This window comes from Vipera berus, assembly GCF_964194415.1.
Source record: "Vipera berus genome assembly, chromosome: Z".
Classification (NCBI taxonomy): domain Eukaryota; kingdom Metazoa; phylum Chordata; class Lepidosauria; order Squamata; family Viperidae; genus Vipera; species Vipera berus.
Genome location: NC_138205.1, coordinates 110,809,841 through 110,829,246, shown reverse-complemented (window position 1 = coordinate 110,829,246; position 19,406 = coordinate 110,809,841). Strand labels below are relative to the sequence as shown.

The window sequence follows — 19,406 nt, the reverse complement described above, 5'->3', positions numbered from 1 at the left end:
TTTGGTTTTTATTTCATAAATTTTCACAAAACATAAACAAGCTATATTTAGCTTTCAGACAAATCTCCCAAAGGATGCTAGTGGTATCAGCATTACTTGTGACACTGTACCTCCACAGGATGTAAATTTATGACAGTGTCTTATTTCAAGCATGGAGCCAAATATTTCTGCACAACAGCATCTGTATCTGATGTAACCAGCAGGTCAGCATTCCATGACTAAATCCCTGTCGCTCACACACTGTTCATGTGATAGGACAAACCCTAAATTCAGTTTCTCAGTATTTATTTCAGTCAGTAGATGCTGACATGCTGTCTTGCCCTTTCACTGATCTAATGGCCTATGCTCTTCTCAATTGAACTAACCAACTGACCGTGAATAACCTTTCCATTGCTAGCTATTAATTTTTCTCAAACATTAATTTATTAACACATGCAGACACTCATTTATATTGTTGCCTTTTTTATAATCAGTCATTGAAAAACAATTGTAATATCAAGAATCCACTGATATAACTCATTTGTTACAATCACTTACGGTATATTTCCACCTATGGTTGGCAGTTATGTCAGCAGCTGTCTAAAATTGTAATCAAGATTTTTGTTGTTAGTAATTAATTGAAGTGTGTAATAAAAATAGTAAAAACTAAGACAAACTAAAACAAAATAAAGTGCAGAAAAAAGGAGAAAAAGAATAAAAGTAGAAGAAAAAAAGGCAATAATAAAATGACTTCTAACCTTCATCACACCAAGCATAAACTAATATGCTAGCTTTTCACCCTTTTTTAAAAATTACAAATAAAATAATTCTTTTCCTCATAGTCTAAACATTATATATACACAATCCAAAAATCATTTTTTCAGCTGTTCAGGAAAAAATCCATTTGGAGTTTACCAGAAATATCAAAGAAATAGATTATCCCTGGTAAAATAATTCAACTTTATATTCCTTCATTTTTCTGTGCACAATCTTGACCTTTCAATCATTCCTATGGCATCACAGAAATTAATATTTCATTATTCTTTGCTTTTAAAAGGAAACTTAAAAGTTTATCAGGTGAAATGTTTATCATTTCCAAGATTCATATTTCAGTAAGCTGCTTCAGTAAAAAATGTTATTTCCAAATTAGCCATTTTAACTCCTTTCTGCCTAGTTGTTTAAATTCCTTCTAGTTTTCATCTGTAAACTTTCTGAAGTCTCAGTAATATGGGTTTTGTTCCATTTCAATTATTTCCCTCAAGTATATTATATATTTATTTTTCAAATCTTATAGCAAAATAACTAAAAATTCCATTTTTTCCTGGAATTTTAAGAAATTTTGTTCTTAAAACAAAAAAAATGCTTTTTGCAATTGTGTATTATTATAAATGTTTAAATCTATTTTTAAAATTTCTTAAATTGGAAGATAAGTCCATATGTTTTGAAGATCTTTAATATACATAAAGTGGTTAAATTAAACATCTCTGAATGTAATTAGAAAGTGAATTTGGCTGCTTTAATGTCCTTATGAAAAGCTTAGACACTGCTAAGAACAAAAATGTTGTCTTCTCCCTGGAGGATTCCTTTTGTGGAAAAATTTGAAGGACCGGCACACTTCACTGCAATCATTGTGTCTGCTCATTACAACTGTCATTACATATCTCATTACATATGACTCATTCTGGAAACCCATGTAATAAATATTTTTAAAAACAAAACAATATACATAGTAACTGCACACATATTTTCAAACTTATCAAGTGATAGTCTTAATGGTCTTAAGGTTATAGTTGGTGGATATTTTGCAATGACATCAGATTGTTAGATATTTAGCTAATTTGCTGGCTAAGTTGCAATTGTCGTATTGCCAGGAAACATGCCAACTCAATTCCATAGAAAAAATATATAAAAGTGGACTTTTTGTTTCCTACTTGAGTAGTTCTTAAAGGATTTTAGATTTCAGACCAATCTGCTTGTCTGATCAGATTATATTAAAGTCTCTAATCTAAATAATGTATGTGGAGATTCTCATGATTTTTTTTCAGAAGGCCATAACTAATCCTTCCAATCCAATTGCTTTCTAAAAAAAAGCACCTTTGAGATCTCTAAACTATAAGCCACCTTTTTATTCAGTAGCAAATAAGAGCAAGTTTTGAAAAATTGTAATTGATTGTAAAATATTCCTCACTGCAAATAACTCCTTATTTTATTCTACTGCATTCCCTATTTACATGCCTGTCAGAGATTTCCTTATCATTCCTAACCTACTATTCTTCAAGGTCAGAAAGGTAACTATACTTTTCCTACTCCTATAGGAACTATTTTTCCTAGTCAGTTATGTAACTAATGGGATTATCTATCATGCAAGATAAATATCTGTTTACACTTGCTATGTTGAGCTTGGCCAGTTTCCAAAAACAAGTCAGCTAGCTCAAACTGGAAAGGATAACTTAAGAATGTTTAGATGTGATTCAAGAAAATTGCTTTATTTAGCCTAGTGATTAAATAAAGCTGCTCATGATATATTTGGAACTATCAGTTATTACCTCAATTGTTCTAATAATGATAAAATCAAGGAATAATGCAATTTTGGTTTGTTTACAATATATGTGTTGGGTGTGCATGTACATACATGTTTCCATGAATTAACTTTGATATGTTATAAAGCAGTATGAAAAACAAAACAGACAGCATTGATGAAGTTAGTATTATTTCTATCTAGGTTTCCATGCTCATTCCAACTTGCTAAAAATAGAGTCATTCAACAATGATTGAGGGAATAGGTCACTGTATAGTGCAAAAGTGTCCTTATTTTTTTCTGGAAAATATAAATATTTAAAATACAAACATATGTTTTATAAAACAAGAATGCAATCCTCTACTTAACCATCAATTGTATAGTACAATTAATTATACTCTTTCAGTTAATATTTTTTCTTGATTAAACTACTTTCTTCTCAAATATACAAGTGACAATTAGGATTCTGAGTATTTTGCTGCTTATCTTTTCCTTCTAGACATTCTTATACCACTGACAGTCCTTAAATAATAAACGAAGAATTTAGAAACACCTCAAAATATCCCTAATCCCCTCATCTTGAACTATAACTTGAAAGCAAATGTATTTATGATGCGCATTTATCCTTTCCTGCCAGCTCGAGGTGTCGTATCTGCCAATAAATGCAACCAAATATAGTCATAATCCAGCGATCAGTTGCTCGAAATGTCACTCAAGCTTTTCAAAGTGGACCGACCGACGCATTTCAAAAGCGCCTGGTTTCCGCGAAGTTATTTTGTTGGGGGTGATGGTTGGTGGAGGTGGCATTTTTTATCATTAGGAAGGAGCTAATCTGGGTGGGTAAGACTTTTTTCCATTCTGCTCCCCTGCAACAGAAGAAACAAGCCGCAGAAAAACCCGTCTCGTCGCCCAGCATCTCTTTTGAGTCTCCACGGAACTCACCAGATCGACGACAATCCCCACCAACCGGAGGCTTCGGCCACGCCCTCTAGGCGGGAAGAAACCGGCTCGGCCATTCAAAAAGGCGTCACCGCCCCAGCTGCCTTCTGAGGCGGACTCGCTCCTTCCCCTTACCCGGCAGTGCCTTCTTCCTTTTGCCTGTGAGCCTCAAGCCGGCCGCGGGGCTCGCTTTTCCCACCGCAGGATGACCGACTTCAGCCGAGGCTTGCCAAGCGCCGGCGGCGAAGCACCCGGTCAGGAAGAACTATCTGCTCGCGGAGCCCGCATCGCCGAAGGCTGCGTGGGGCTCCTGGACAGAGGCCTCGATAGGTATCTCGACGACCCTTTTGACGCAGACCAAAACCCTCAGGTAACCGCGACATTTCGACCCGCTCTCCGTGATTTGCAGGATTTTCTGGGATATTTGCGTCGCATCATAGTATCTTGGGCTGGAGGAGGGGGGATAAAAGTCGTCTTTGGGAACGGATGGATGATCTTTAAATGGATATCCTTCTCTGAGTAAAGTGTCTGCGGAAATAAAATGGTAGGTTTCAGAGGTTTTCGGCTCTTTTATGACTCATGGACTTCAACTCCCAGAATTCCTGAGACAGCTGTGCTATGCTATGCTGACTCAGGAATTCTGGGAGTTGAAGTCCATGAGTCATAAAAGAGCCGAGGTTGCCTACCCCATGTTGGAAGGGCCTCTGCCGAGTAGGTGTTACGTTTTCAAGGAAACAAGGGAAGCCAGGACTTAAGAGAGCTGTGTGAATCTAGTTTTAATGTTTTTGTAATGTGATGGGAAAACAAAAGAGTAAGCAACTGGTTGTATAAGTTGACTGTGCTTTATTGGAAGTTTAAGGTGGGATGGAAGAATGTGTGCAGGTAGTGGAAAAACTGGAATGAACGATGCATATTCAGGTAAATTAGGTGAACCTAATGTAGGCTTTGAACTATTTGGGGAGCAAATATAAAAGGAATAAATGATGGGAAATGGAGAGGCAATGAAAAGATATTTCACATATGCAAGATGATGTGAGTAAAGACAGAAGGAAGGCCTGGAAATGTGTGAGATTTTTCTCCTAGAGGTGGAGAAATAAGGCAGTTATTTTACTTCCAAGTTACCAGAAGATGATTTGCAATACTTTTCAGGATCAAAGGACGCATTTATAAAACCCATGAAGCTTTTCCCAAATTAATGCCTCTTAAACTTGTGTGATTTCTATTCTCACTCTTTGCAGCTAGTGTGCTGATGGTAGACTTATCTCAAAGGGACCAGGCTAAGGAAAGCTGCTATAACAACCAAGAGGAGAGAATTGGTAGCAGCTGCAGTTTGTTTCAGCTCAGCTTTATTAAGTAGGGTGCCAGTCTGGTTCAATCTGGTTAGTTCCAGAATCTCAAATTAACCCTGTGTCTGACATCCATTAGAAATATTTTCTTAATCAACAGAGCAATTGTTTAGGGCTGAAACATTCTTACTGGATCTATACATAAGACAGTATTGTCTGTGCAAAAGTTGTAGGGAGGAGGAAAGAAAAATTAGATAAGTTGATTTTAAAATGCACAAAGTAAATCTATCTTTGAGAATCAGATAACTAGTTGCTTCTTGTCACCTATGGTAAATAAGTAATATTTGCAAATCATTTTCATATTGCTCTTTGGTTTAGTAGAGTAACATCTCTGATGGGAAAATTTATTACTTTAAAACTTTGCCATATGGAAATGGAAGATGATACTGGTGACTTGCTGAATTTGTTATTTTTATTCTCAGGGTATTTTGAATTTTGGAACAAGTGAGAACAAGCTTTGTTTTGATTTACTACAGGAAAGGGTAAGTTTGGATTCTTATGAAATGTGTAGGTTTCTAAATTTTAGAAATATTTGACAGATTGGTGGCTATGATTTACTATGTTTAAATATAATATTGACTATGATGCACAACAATATGATTACTAGATTGGAAATAACTGGTAAATAATCAGGTGGAAAAAGATAATTATTGACACACATTGTTGTAATTTCTTCCTACTGATAATTTATGTAAGACAGAATTGTCATCAGATTAGTCTGTAGGGTAAAGCTCTATATAGTTATAAAAAAGTAAAATGAATTGAGTTAATATAAGTGAGCTAATTTCCATATTAAAAACATGTAAATCAATAGAATCAAGTGACATAAGTATTGTCTCCCTTTCTTTAAAACAATGGATAGCTTTCGAAACCTGACATGAATTATTTGGAGCCTCATTTACTCCAGTACTCGGATACCCAAGGCATTAAAAGGTACAGTATGAAAAATCAGTTCCCAACTAATAAAACATGTTTTCAATCAAATTATATTTCTAATTCCACCTGGAATTAGGGTATATTGTGTGTACTGTTACTATTTCTACCTTCACAATGTGTGGGATGCACAGTAAAGGACAGGAAGATGGGTTTCCACTGATGTTCCATTGCTTCATAATAATAATAATGGTTTTGTAATAAAGTTGGGTTTTCTTTCTGTGGATATATTAAAACAAAGGCTGGATAAAAATAAGATTTCGGTTCATATTTTAATTTATCATCTGAAGCTTAAGCAGTTTTTCAACCCTATTCTACATTATGCACTTACAATGACTATGATCATTTGATAACTTAATGAAGTCTTAATAGTGGCTATTCAGTAAAAATGATTAAAAACTATATTTTTAAATTAATAATTACATAACTTCAATGTTTTTTTCCTGAAAATATATTTCTTGTATGTTCCAAAAATTTAATTTTAAATTTGACAGCTATTGTACTGTTTCACTATCAGTGCAAGCCAAACTGCTATTTGAAGTGATCAGAATGGACGTGGCCTTCTGTTGCAAGAGCTTTTTCAGAACTGCAGTTGTGGTGATACATCCTCAGTATGCTTTTGAAAAGTCCACGAGTATTAATCTTTTGCTCTTCTTTGTTTTTAATTCTGCTTCATGCTGTTACAGATATTTTTTTGCTTCTGATGGTTCAGAGAGGGAAAATGAAGCAAAATTTTAAGTTTTTCTGTTCTTGCCGATATGAGCTGCCAAGGTCTTAGAAAAATTTCAAATTTATGTTCAAGAGACAAAATCTGTTTTGAAGTTTGAATGCTAGCTGTGTGATTTTCCATATAACAAAATGAAATGTTATGGCAAATTATTTGATTAATGTATTAATTATGGAAATATATTAATTTTAAATTTTAGCTTCCGAGAAGAAATTGCCAAATTTCTTACTGAATATGCAAATGCTTCAGTACCACTAGATCCAGAACATGTAAGATGCAGGGATATTCTTTTCTTTCTTTTTTATTGGTAACATTTGATGAACCTTACCTAAAATGTCTTTTTTAACAAAGCTGATTAAATTTATTACTTTTAAATTAGTTTGAAAATATGCTGGGATACGTCACAGTATTTTTATGCTCAAACCCATGTCAAACTATTTAGATAATTTTTAGATTCTTAACTTCTTCAAGTAATCAGTCCCAGCATAGATATATTTATAATGATAATTTGTAAATAATATTCAGGTTTCTTAACATTTCTGAAAATGTTTTATTTCTGTTTGAATTATTTTCATTCATAGCTCTGGTATGGTCACCTTCCATATTTAGCATACTTTCCTATCAAATTACTATGGCATTCTCTAAGGTTGCCTATCCATTGTAACATGAAAATAGAGGTAGTACTTGCTTACTGACTGCCTGGACTGTTCAAAGTTATATTGGTTGGTAAAAAACCAGCTTCACGATCAGTCCTTACATTAATGACTGTCAGAGCATTCTTCAGTCTCATGATCAACATTTGGGTGCTTCACAACCAACATTTGCAAGCTTCACAAACAAGCGAAATGTACAGAGAATACAGCAATGAAATTGCAAGTTGTGGTCATGTAAAATCTTGCTTAATTACTGTAGTGACTTGATTAATAATGAAGTGGAAGTAACATCATAAAACAGGCATGTCTCATGAATTTTCACTTGCCAACCAAACACTTAGCAACGAAGTTGCCAATCCCAATTTTGGTCAGTAAGCAAGGATTAACTGTAATACCAATTTAATAATTTCAAATAACATTATAATCTACCAAGCATTTATTGTTGTTTATAGATTGATCCCTTACTATTTCAAATGGTTAACAATGTTATTTTTATCTTGTCATTTGTCTAGATTATTGTGATGAATGGCTGCTGCGCTGTCTTTGCAACTCTTTCAACTGTGTTGTGTGATCCTGGAGGTAAGACAACTTTAATATGTCTATGTGTGTATATGTTTGTGTGTGTGTGTGTGTGTGTGTGTGAGATTTTGCATAATTACCATAAAGTTCCAGAGTGTTTTTTAAAAAACAACAACACAAAACATATCTTCCATTGGCTGATATCAAGAGATAACTTTTTCTATCAGGTAATATTCACAGTTAACACAATTTCTGTGATTTTTAAAAAATACTGCTAAAATTAAATTGTTGGTGTGCGCTCTTAAATACCTGAATGTAATTCTAATAGTCTCCTTAATTAATAGCTTTTTTAAAAAAATGAAAAAGAATAAAATACTGCTAAAATGTTTAGTAAGCTAAAAAATAGCATATTAATATTTATTTAAGAATTAAATAAATTAGGACTTATGGGACACTATAATTAAAATGAAGCAAAATAATATAGTGCTTATAAATACTGACAAGTATTTCTTTTTTTGTTTTTTTATAGATGGATATCTAATTCCAACTCCATATTATGGTGGCATAAATTCCAAAACTTGGCTATATGGTGGGATGCAACCCGTTCATGTACCATTATTCAGTGAGGTATTTTTTTAAATTAAATATAAATAAGGAAGTGTTTCATTGTATTTATCCTTTTCAATAGAGAGAAGTTCTACCAGCATGCTTCTATATGCCTAAATCATTGACTATATTGATATTTCCTCATGTTTGTTCAGGTTTTTTAATAATAAATTGCAAAATCTTATTGAGTTACTAACATTTAGAGTTTTGGATTTTAGGTAGCTGACAAAGGAAGCCAACCTTTTCAACTAACAGTTGAAAAATTAGAAGCTGCATACCAGGGAGCCAGGGAAAAGGTAGAAATATTTTTGTTTGAACTTCATATTCTAATTATAGATGAGTACTGTTTGTAATGGATTTTAACCTTTCTGGTAAAATACATCCTGCTAAAATACAAGAGAGGCAAATGTGTGGAAAAGTGGGGAATTGATTGAGAAATCTTTTTTTTACCCCTCCTGTATTGCCCCTGTTCTGCCCAGCCTGTTAGCACAGTAGGCACATTTGGAATTTCTAGAATATGACAGTGCTTTCCCCAAATGGCTGAATATGGCCAGCCACAAAATAGGCCACTAACACAACCATATCGTCTATCTTTAGGATGATCCTTTATCTTTTTTTTTCAAAGTGGAAGAGGATATTTCCATACAAACTACTATGCAGCTTCAGCACACCACTTTTATTTTCAAAAATAATAAAACAATAGTGGCTGGTAGATGCTTTTCATTAAGCAGCCTTTCAATTTGTTTTAAATTTAAAAAAATATCCTAAAATATATGGTATTAACAGGAAACGTAGCAATCATATGAAGCTGTCTTGACCCATCATTAATGGACTAGATAAGATTTTTTCCCCCTCCCCCTGGACATCTTGCTCCCTTGTTCCCCCATCCTTTTCAATTTTAAACTATTTTAAAGTTATTTGTTATTTTAATTTGTATTGGTTTTTAATGATTGTAACACACCTAGGTCTGGAACTGCAAATTTCAGGATTGCAAAGTGAAAACTTCACACAATTTTTTAAAAACCTGTAGAATTATTACTAACAATAAAATAACTAAACTTTCAGTAGCCCACTGTATATTTCTGTGGAATATTTTCCTTCTTTTGATTATTAAAATTGTGTTTGAAAAAATGCCATGTATTTATACAGAAAGTTTTCAGTTTTTATTTATTTGCAGTTATTTTATCATTGTTTTTGATCTAGAATCAATTAAAAACAACAATCCAGATGTTCTTGTTGGCTATAACTAGGTGAAAGCAATATGACTGAAGTGTCTGTTTTAAGTGATATAAAATATCCATCCTTGGACTTTCTGAAATTTATGTTTTTAGCCACTGATGATAAAAGCTAAGAAGAGAAAAATGCTGCAATTTTGATCATTTTCTTGAGTTACAGAGACTGCTGTTGCCAGAAATAAATGTTCATGTAAACAGCCTATTGTTTTCCACACGTGACACTTTAATAAAGGATGGCAGTGTTGCAGACTCCATCTGCAAGTATGCTTGGTGTCATGTTGGCGTCTCCGACTATCAGTTTTTGTTTTTTCAGGGCATCCGAGTCAGAGCATTAATCCTGATCAACCCTCACAATCCATTAGGGGACATTTACCCAGCACAGTTACTGAAAGAATGTCTAGAGTTTGCGCACAGGTTTGCGTCCTAGCGCTATTTATTTGGGCTTTAATTTTCCATAATGCATTATTTCAGTTATGAAAATGATTTTGGCAATTTCCCTTCATTTGGCAAGTGTTAAATAAGGTTATTTGGCCTACTTAGGAAGTATATTGGGGCAAGAATTTGTCTTCTAAGATACAAGTATTGTGAAAAAAACTAAATTCTTCAATAACTAATTTATGAAAAGAACAGTGATTATTAATGTATGCATTGCTAGGGCAAAGTTACTCTGGTTAAAACTCAAGTGCCTGGTGTATGTATGCATGTCTACATGTACATATGTCAGAAATTGAGTAATTGCCAAAATCAATAGTAATAGCATTGTATAACATATTAAACTCTAGATTTCAGAAGTATTTTGATAGCAATTTATGAATTGGGGATTGAGAAAAGCCTCTAATTTTAAAATTAGAAATTTTAAAATATTTTAAAACCAGTAAATAGAAAGCTATATGATATATGAGTAAATATATCTATATCTTTCCCAAAGAAGGGTGTTTTTTTTAAACAAAAATAAAAGTTTCCAGTTGCCTCATTTTATTGCAGCATATTCAAATAGTTAATTATCTTTGGATACATTATTATAATGTTCATTTAATTTATACACTATACCTTTAAATATATCCACAATTCTTAGTCTTACTTCCAACTAAACTTAACTTTATTGATTTATAGTCAGAGAGACCAAAAAAAGAGGAAACAAACAGAAAGACCACTAGTACAAAAACAATGATAATATTTGAAAGCCATCAAAAATAGCCAGGCATTGCGCTGCACATTAAATCAAGCAATTAATCACTTTAAATTATTTCAGAAATATTTAATGGCATAATGGTTCTACATGCTGTATAACGCTACCTTCCATCTTTCAGTGTTTGTTTTTTTTTAATTTAGCAGTTAGATTAGAAATAGCTTAAAAATTTTCAGAGCCTTTTAACGCTCAAGATTAGTGTTTTCCCATCCTTATGTCTTTATAAATATGGGACTGCATTTGACATTAGAAATAAAATTCTTAATTAACAGAATTTTTCCAAGAAACAGTTTTTAGGAAAACATTAAGTAGCTGTTGATACATTTCCAGAAATTCAGGAATATTTCTATCAGTAGTAGACTTCTGAACGTCTGTGAATATTAGAATTAAGAATTCAGTTTGTTATGTATGTTGTGGCTTTCACCATAAAATGAGTAAGAGTTTCCTAGGGTGCTTGAGTGTTTTTAAATAGGTTTTAAGAACTACTACAGTAATGAATCCATGAATCAAATTGAAGACTTTAAATAATTCTTACATATTTTTCTGTATATAGGTATGAGTTACATGTAATAATGGATGAAATTTATATGCTGTCAGTATATGGTGATACCACATTCACAAGCATCCTTAGCTTAAAGAGGTAAGAACACCCCTTCTGAATATTTAAGATATGTATACCTGTGTGTTTCCATATTCATAAAATAGTTTTTATGTCTCCAAATGTGTCAAGCCTACAAGATAGATTATGTTAGGAAACAAATTCCAAAAGGAACCTAGAACTATACTTTATTGAGACAGGCTATAGTAACAGAATTTTGCAAGACTTCCTATGAAATTTTCCTTTCTCCCTTCTTATACCCCAGAGATTCAGAGGGGAATCAGTCTCTTTCTAATATTTTCCTGCGTCACCCAGGAATATTCTGCACTTGTTACAACAGCTTCTGGATAATTTCTCTAAGGTCATCTCAATGGATATATCGGTTTCTCAATTTTGTCAAGTTTTAAGGGGTGTGGACTGGGTGGGGAATTCTGGGAATGGAAATCCATTCCTCTTAAACTTGCCAAGGTTGAAAAACACTGCATACTTTTCCAGAATAGTATTTGATGTAATATGATATATATGATTCGAGTTAGTAGACTTTTCTACCCACTCTATTTCTATTCTAACAGAAGTGAAAAGAAAAATAACTAAAAACATTGATATTTGAATTTTAATATTATTATTACTAAATATACTATTTGATATAAAAATTAACCCTGGTAAAAATCTATTGCAAATTTTTGCCGCGCCTATCTTACTGATCTTCACAACGGGGGACATTCATATTGAAAAGACAGTTTCTTTGCTGTCAGAACCACAACATTTTAAGGGTTTAAAGAGTAATAATATCAATAAGCAATTGGCAAAACTTCTTATTCCAGTTGTTCTACTCTGTATCTGTTGCAACTTTTGGATACTTCTCAAGTGTGTGTCTGCATTCCTTATGTAGAATATTGTTGTAATTGTCATCCTGCAAAGGGCTCATGAACCAGTGAAATGTAGGTAACTATATACAGTAAAGTAGCTTTAAGATCTATCCAGGCTCTGATGGAACTGTCTATTGTCATATTCATTCCTGGAATTGGAAGATGTTTTAGATGGGTAGAATAGAATAAGATGAGAAGTTTCAGCAGTGACAACATGTCTTATAATATGCTCAGGACAGCAACAGAATGTTAGCCATAAGAGTAGGAAAGATGTAGAAAAAGGCTGGAAAAGACGAGGACCCAGCTCTACCTATCTTATACATGCAGAATATTTTTTTATTTATTTGAAAGAAAATATTTTTTCCTGTGTATTTATAGCATTGCATATTTTCATACAAAATACAGGTAATTCTCACTCAGCTACAATATTTGGGACTTGGAAGCTCCATCCTTAAAGTAACATAGTTGTAAGCCGAAAAACCACCCACTTGGTGACAGCCATTCCAGCTGCCAATTTTTAAGCAAGGACATTACATGATTGTGACTTCTGCTGGCTTCCTCATTGATTTTGCTTCTGGGAAACCAGCAAAAGTCACAAATTGTGATCATCTATCCATGGGACACTGCAACACTGCAACACCATTGAAGTTAGTTTGAAGAATGAGTAGTTTATTAAATAAGGACCACTTACAGAGACAAAGCTCATAAACAGTAGAATTCACTTTATAACGCTACATTATTGTAGTTATTAAATTAGGAGCACCTATAATTCCTACATATATTAAACTTGTACTGACTTCTGCATAAGGTGCAGTTTCAATGGCCCTCATTATTTGCAGTCTCATTACATGGTTTTACATATCTTCAGTTTATAATTACAAACCACTCCTTTCTAATTCCTGTTAGTAATGAGGCCACTTGTAAATGTAGTAAATTTTCTCTACTGGGGTATTATTGTCCTTATAAAGTTTTTTTAATGTATATTCTTTGTGAATGTTTCTTTTTAGTGTACCAGATCCAGACCGGATCCATTTTATGTGGGGATTTAGCAAGGTAGGTTAGAAATACTTGATATCAATGTGTATTCAATATGTACCTGAGTAATTGAAGTGTCAAGATTTTCCTCTCCCATACCATTCAGTTTGCATGGTAGAAATTATTAACGTTACTACTATTAGTGAATCTGGAGTTCAGACTTTTGACTTTTACTGTAGTGTGACAGACCTGGGCAATCTAATTAAAACCAAAGCATAGTTTAATATCTTTCGGGGAAAAAATCAAAAGCATCCTCAAAGAAAGTGGTAAGAAGACCTCCCCTCCCTCAGTTTTTCATAATATTCAGCATCTGCAGCAAACCACAGGTGACACACAAACCACATTCTTGTGCACTTATATCCCAGTGTGTGTTAAGCAGTGTGTGTTAAGTATGTTAAGCAGCTTTTCTTGCATTCTGATTCCACATTTTAGAATTTGAAGTTTCCTTATGCCTACCCCTAGAATGCTGTGCATATATTTCTGGGTATAATATTTCTTTCAAAAGCAGTTATTTCTATGTCCTCTTCATAGTTATTCGTTGTTAATAATCTTTGTCTGCTGATAAATCTCTGATACCATGAAAATATTTTAAACTCTCCTGCTTTGCCCTCCCAAGCTGCTATGTCTGCAGTTAGGTGGTCTAGGAAGACTGCTGCCCTCAGACAGACACTGTGGGGTTTTTCTTTTCTTTTTCTAAAGATCTTTGTGGTGGTCTCAGCCAAAAATATTTCTAGTGCTATTAATTTAATGAGATCAACTTAGGGCGAGTCAATTAATAAAATCTGCTTTGAATTATTTGTGCATAAAAAGGTAGCAATTTATTTTTTAAAATGCAGACTTTTGGATTATATAAATGAAATTTGAGAAATTCCATATTTTATCAGAATTAGAAATTCTGAATATTGATTTACTTATGGATATGCATGGGGCACTGTCATTTTAAGGGGACTTTAAATTACATTGTTCTTTATTTACCTATCCCTTCTAGGATTTTGGGATGTGTGGTATTCGAGTTGGAGTATTATACACCAGAAACCATTACATTAGGAAAGCAGTTAATCAGCTTGTGGTTTTTCATGGGTGTTCTGGTCCTGTACAGCATGTTCTCCAACAAATCCTTAAAGACAGAGGTAAGACAAACCTGAAAATGTGACTGCATATTCACACAGACAGCATCTAAATAATGAACCTGGAGCCAGTTTGGTATAGTGATCAAAGGCTAGAAATCAGGAGTCTGAAATCTAGTTCTGCCTTAGGCAGAAAGCCACCAGAGTGGCCTTGATCTGGTGTCTCTCTCTGTCTCTCTCTCAGCCCTGGGAAAGAGGAAAAGACAAACCATTTTTGGAATCTTGCACAGAAATTGTAGGGGCTTGTCCATGTAGCTGCCAGGAGTCAATAATGACTCAAAGGCCAAATGAATAAAGTACAAATGATTTCTGATCTTTAGAACAATAGCTGTTGAATTCCAGAAATGTTAATAATCTATCACCCTGTGGCCAAACTATGATTTGGCAAGCGTTATTGTATTCAGTAGCAAATTATGTAACCAAAATTCACACTGGAATCCAGCTAAAACTCACTGTATTTTTCTAGTACCATTGTCATTGTAATTGGTTGATATTATCCATGTTAGTGATCTTAATTAGAAATATAAGTATGTTAAAATGTCACATTGCTTAACCCTCAGTAGCATGAGTTTTTGAAGCTAAACTCTTACATTTAAAACCATGAGCTAATCAAAATTCTCCCACATCCCTGCTCATAAATTCTTACCGAAAGACCAGATTATACAGGGATTGAAAACTTGATACAGTAGTATCTAGTGACTAGATTGAAAAACTAGAAAAAAAATTTAGAATGTATTTTAAATGCTACATGAAGACTGTGCAAGGCTTTCTCTGCTTCCTGCTTTAGTTTGTGTTAAAACCTAAGGTAGAGGACAGTGTATAAATTCCATTTCTCGGAACGTGGAAATTATTTATAGTCTTATTTTTCTTCTGAAGAAAGACACATTTAATCCTGGTAATAATACATTTTAATAATATGGCAGTTCAAAAATTTAATAATGTGGCAGTTCAAAAATTTTCACTAACGATGCAGAAATTCACAAATTGGAACTGGTTCCCTAAATTGTATATGCTAAATTTGTGAAGCGGGAGGGAATACTGGGCTCAGTCGATATCACAGAGTATTGTCAAGTTTTGTATAACAGCTTTATGAATTTATATTAACTATTCAGAAAATGCTGAGTCTGGAAAGTATAAAGAAAAGGAAATCAAAATGCATCATCATTTGTATTGTTTTGACAGACTGGCTGGATAATGTCTTTTTCCCAATAAATAAAAAAAGATTAAAAGAAGCTCAAAAAGTTCTTGTAGATGGTCTTGCAAATGTTGGAATACCTGTTTTAAAAAGCTCAGGAGGTTTATATGTGTGGGCTGATTTCAGGAAGGTATGTAAAAAAATAATAAAAAATATTGAGGAAAAATAACCTCTATCGACCATTTGAAAAATAAGGATGAAACTACTGATGTTTTAAAATGATAGTTGATGTTTCTGTATCAATCAAAATATTTTGACGTGGTGATGTATATACTTTGTTTCAAAATATTTTGAACATGAAATACCACAGTTTTTCACTATGGACATTTTGGAAATGTTCCAATCTCCAGAAAGAAAACCCACCAAAATAATTAAAGTGGTCTTGATCTACATTCATATTCAGTGTTTAGTGAAATTTTGCATTTGTAACATTTTAAAACATTTTGCATATCTTACACAATTGAATATTGTTTAAACTCCTAGATTGTATTATCCTTATGTATAGTGATTCGCATACAGAATCATGACATATACTTTTAATAGTAAATTTATATAATGGACTAAGTTAAGGAATAAGTGGAAGACCTTGGAATTCATTGATAGGTAAATTAATTGAAAACTCTGAGCAGATCAAAACCAGTTAGGTCTAGTGATTAAGGTATTAGGCTAGAAACCAGGAAACCATGAGTTCTAGTCCTGACTTAGGCATGAAAGTGAGCTGGGTGAGTTTGGGCCAGTCATTTTCTCTGAGCGAAACCTACCTCCTAGGATTGTTGTGGGGAAAATAGAAGGAAGAAATATTAGGTATGTTTGCCATCTTAATAAATAATAATAATAATAAAGGTGGAAAATAAATAAAATTATCTTCTTTTCATGTAATGTGCTTATGTTAATTATAATTATTTTATATGTGGCACAATTCACCTTCATGTTTTTTCTTAGTTTTTAAAAACACAGACATTTGAAGCTGAAATCGATTTATGGATGAAGATTCTTGATGAAAAACTTCTTATTAGTCCTGGGAAGGCCTTCTGCTGTTATGAACCTGGATGGTTTAGAATAGTTTTCTCAGATTCTGTAGATAAGATTATTTTGTGTAAGTTTTGAGTTCTATAAAATTGATTCTTTTTCCATTTATGCTATTCCTCATTCCTGATTTTATGTATAATTAATGAGATCACGACTCAGAGAATATAGTTTAATATCTTATTCTATTGTTCATTCAAAAGAGCACAAACATCAAATGAAAAATATTTTAATATATCTATTTTTTGTTGATGTATTTAATACATCTTGATCATTTGAGGAAAAAAATCAGATAGAAAATTAATGCTGTAAATGAAGTAAGAATTGTAAATAAAGATCATATTTACTTTCATGTGGGAATGTTTAAAAGCGCAAAATTTCTGGCACCTGATAAAAGAATTGGCTAGAAGAAATATTATTACAAAAAATTGATTTAAAACCAGAAACCTTCCTATTGGGGATTATTAATGATAAACTCAGCAAAGCATCTTTTTACCTACTATTGCATATTTTAACCGCAGCAAGATTGGCCTATGAGCAAAAATGGAAAAGAAAGGAAACCCCTACTGAAGAAGAAATAATAAATAAAATTCTATCCTGTGCCGAAATGGACAGGTTAACATTAGAGATTAAAAATAAAACCAAAACAGAGTATTGTGAAATTTGGAAAAATTTGTATAAATGGTTAGAGTTAAGGAGGAACGCTGAGATGATTATTGATTGATTAGTTGATAATGCAGACTTTTCACTAGCACCTATATCAGGACAGAATTGAAAGACATTTATTTACAACGCAGATGACTGTAAGATGACTTACCAGAAAACTTACAAATGTTACACATACATTTTGTCATATTCTGTTCCGTCATAGAATATTTTTCTTTTCTGTTTTTCTTTTTATTACATAAGATAATACTAATAGTAGTGTTGTAGCCAGGGAAGTTGTAACATGTCTACTTTTGTTTTAAAATGTACATTCAATAAAATTTATAAAAATAAAAAATAAAGATCATATTACTTGATTATACTAATTGGATGTTTTCTTAATCCTTAATTTGTATTTACTAAGTCAAAATGTGAAAAAATAATTTTCTGAATAACTTTTTTAAAAAAATTAATACTGGGATATAATTGAAGTTGTTATGATCAGTTTCAGATCAGTGTATATTGCTGTAACTTATAATTCAGATTTACACTTCTCTGCAATGAGAGGCATTATCTATCGGGATAATCCTGCTCATTCTAATCTAATGAATCTGGGATTTTATACTGCACACCCTTCCCTCATAGCAATAAATTAATTTTAGATTTGCTAAGCTTTTTGTTGAATGCACAAGCACAATCTTAATATAAATGCATTCTCTAAAGTTGATTATTCTCTTGGTTTTTTATAGGCATTCAGAGACTTCAACAATTGCTTTTTGACAAAATGGATGAACCTGTTACTCCCTGTTCATCTCCTGAAAGAAACACATGTATTGAGTCAGATGACAATGTTTCGGCTAATGTCATAAATACACCAGTGGATGATATGTCAGAGGGTTATTCACAGCTAAAGAAAATAGCTGTTTTCTAACATCTGAACTGCTAACACAACCTGTTGTTCTGTATCATGTTACTCCCTTTCCACTTTATATAATCTGAATATAGCATTTACCTTGTAGTTTGTACTTTATGGTTATTAATTTAATATCAGGGTTATTACATCTGAGAATGATGGGCTTCCTTAATGCAGTTCCTCTTAATTGAAGTATTTTTTTCTCTTTATTGCATGTTGAGGTAAATTATACTGGAAAGCAACCGACCATTATTTCTCAACTGTATTTCTTTTAAAGTTCCAAGTATTGAAGCAGTGCTTCTAAATGGCAAACAACCAGTTGGAAAAAAGCAAGTTGGTGTGTTGGTGGATAATTAACACATTTCATTCATTTTCAGTCTGTTTTAAAATTGTTTGTACATATTTTATATGAATTTATGCTATCAGACTTTCATTTTCTTTTAGTAATTGCCATTTATTGATATTACCGTCTCACTTTGCAATATTTGAGTTTCACTGATATCTAAGTCAAGTCAAGCATATGCATATACAATTGTTAATAACATATTGTGGACTTTGTATTGATCCTTTTATTTATAAAATATTAAAACCAATGTTTAAAACATCGAACCTTAGCCTTCTCAATGTGTATTGTATTTTGCTTTCTAAGAAAGTTCATTTTTTCTGTTTATCGTTCAGTTGTGTTCTATAAGTGTCCTTGTATGTTATGCTGTTCTTCTGGAATCAGTTCTATTTATTTTGCACCACAGCTTTGTATTTTATTTTTAAGCAGATGACTGATTTGTGCAATATGTAAAGCTTGAAATGAAATTTATCTACAGCAATTAAGAATATTGGAGGTCATATACAGTTATTCCATTCCAGCATGGTAATCCTTTGATTACAACTGTTTAGCAACCATTTAAAATTTCAAGGGGGATTTCTGATGAGTCCTCAGAGCTCCAGTCATCACAGGATCTGGATATTTGCACCGGGATCCTGATTACATCACATTGAGTCATGGTCATATGATTGAATTTCTGATGTATTTTGCCAGTTTTTCACAAGCAAAGTCAATTGGAAATCTGGCAGGTGGTCAGAAGTCGCAATTATGCGGTCCTCATTTAAAACAGCAATTGGAGCTGTTGAAATTGCCATTACTAAATAATCTGGTCATGTCATTCTTAATTATCATGTCATGTAACAATGGAGTTCCCAGTTCCAATTGATTGAAGATTACCTGTAATAACCTCAAAACATTCTGACTAAAATAAGAATCAAGACAAGTTTATGCCTGCTAGCATTTTAAGTTTTACTGAACAGTAGTTAAAAACAAATGTGATTTGCTCAAAAAATGGTTTACTTTAGTTGCACA

At 32.9% G+C, this 19,406-nt stretch overlaps 1 protein-coding gene across 1 annotated transcript; it reads left to right on the top strand.

Moving 5' to 3' along the window:
- The first annotated feature begins 2,205 nt into the window (after positions 1–2,205).
- On the top strand, positions 2,206–18,656 carry LOC308677273 (1-aminocyclopropane-1-carboxylate synthase-like protein 1). The gene is made up of 14 exons (XM_081343531.1): positions 2,206–3,806; positions 5,205–5,264; positions 5,645–5,715; positions 6,642–6,711; positions 7,608–7,674; positions 8,144–8,241; positions 8,439–8,516; positions 9,769–9,869; positions 11,198–11,284; positions 13,119–13,164; positions 14,135–14,276; positions 15,456–15,598; positions 16,411–16,564; positions 17,889–18,656. Exons 1-14 carry the CDS (start codon positions 3,642–3,644, stop codon positions 18,068–18,070), a joined length of 1,464 nt encoding a protein of 487 aa, XP_081199657.1. The 5' UTR covers positions 2,206–3,641; the 3' UTR covers positions 18,071–18,656.
- Positions 18,657–19,406: the final 750 nt, after the last annotated feature.

Coding starts and splice junctions, on each gene's coding strand:
- LOC308677273 (XM_081343531.1), top strand. CDS start 3,642: ATGACCGACTTCAGCCGAGGCTTGCCAAGCGCCGGCGGCGAAGCACCC. Junction 11,285..13,118: donor AGCATCCTTAGCTTAAAGAG/GTAAGAACACCC, acceptor GTTTCTTTTTAG/TGTACCAGATCCAGACCGGA. Junction 13,165..14,134: donor TTATGTGGGGATTTAGCAAG/GTAGGTTAGAAA, acceptor TATCCCTTCTAG/GATTTTGGGATGTGTGGTAT.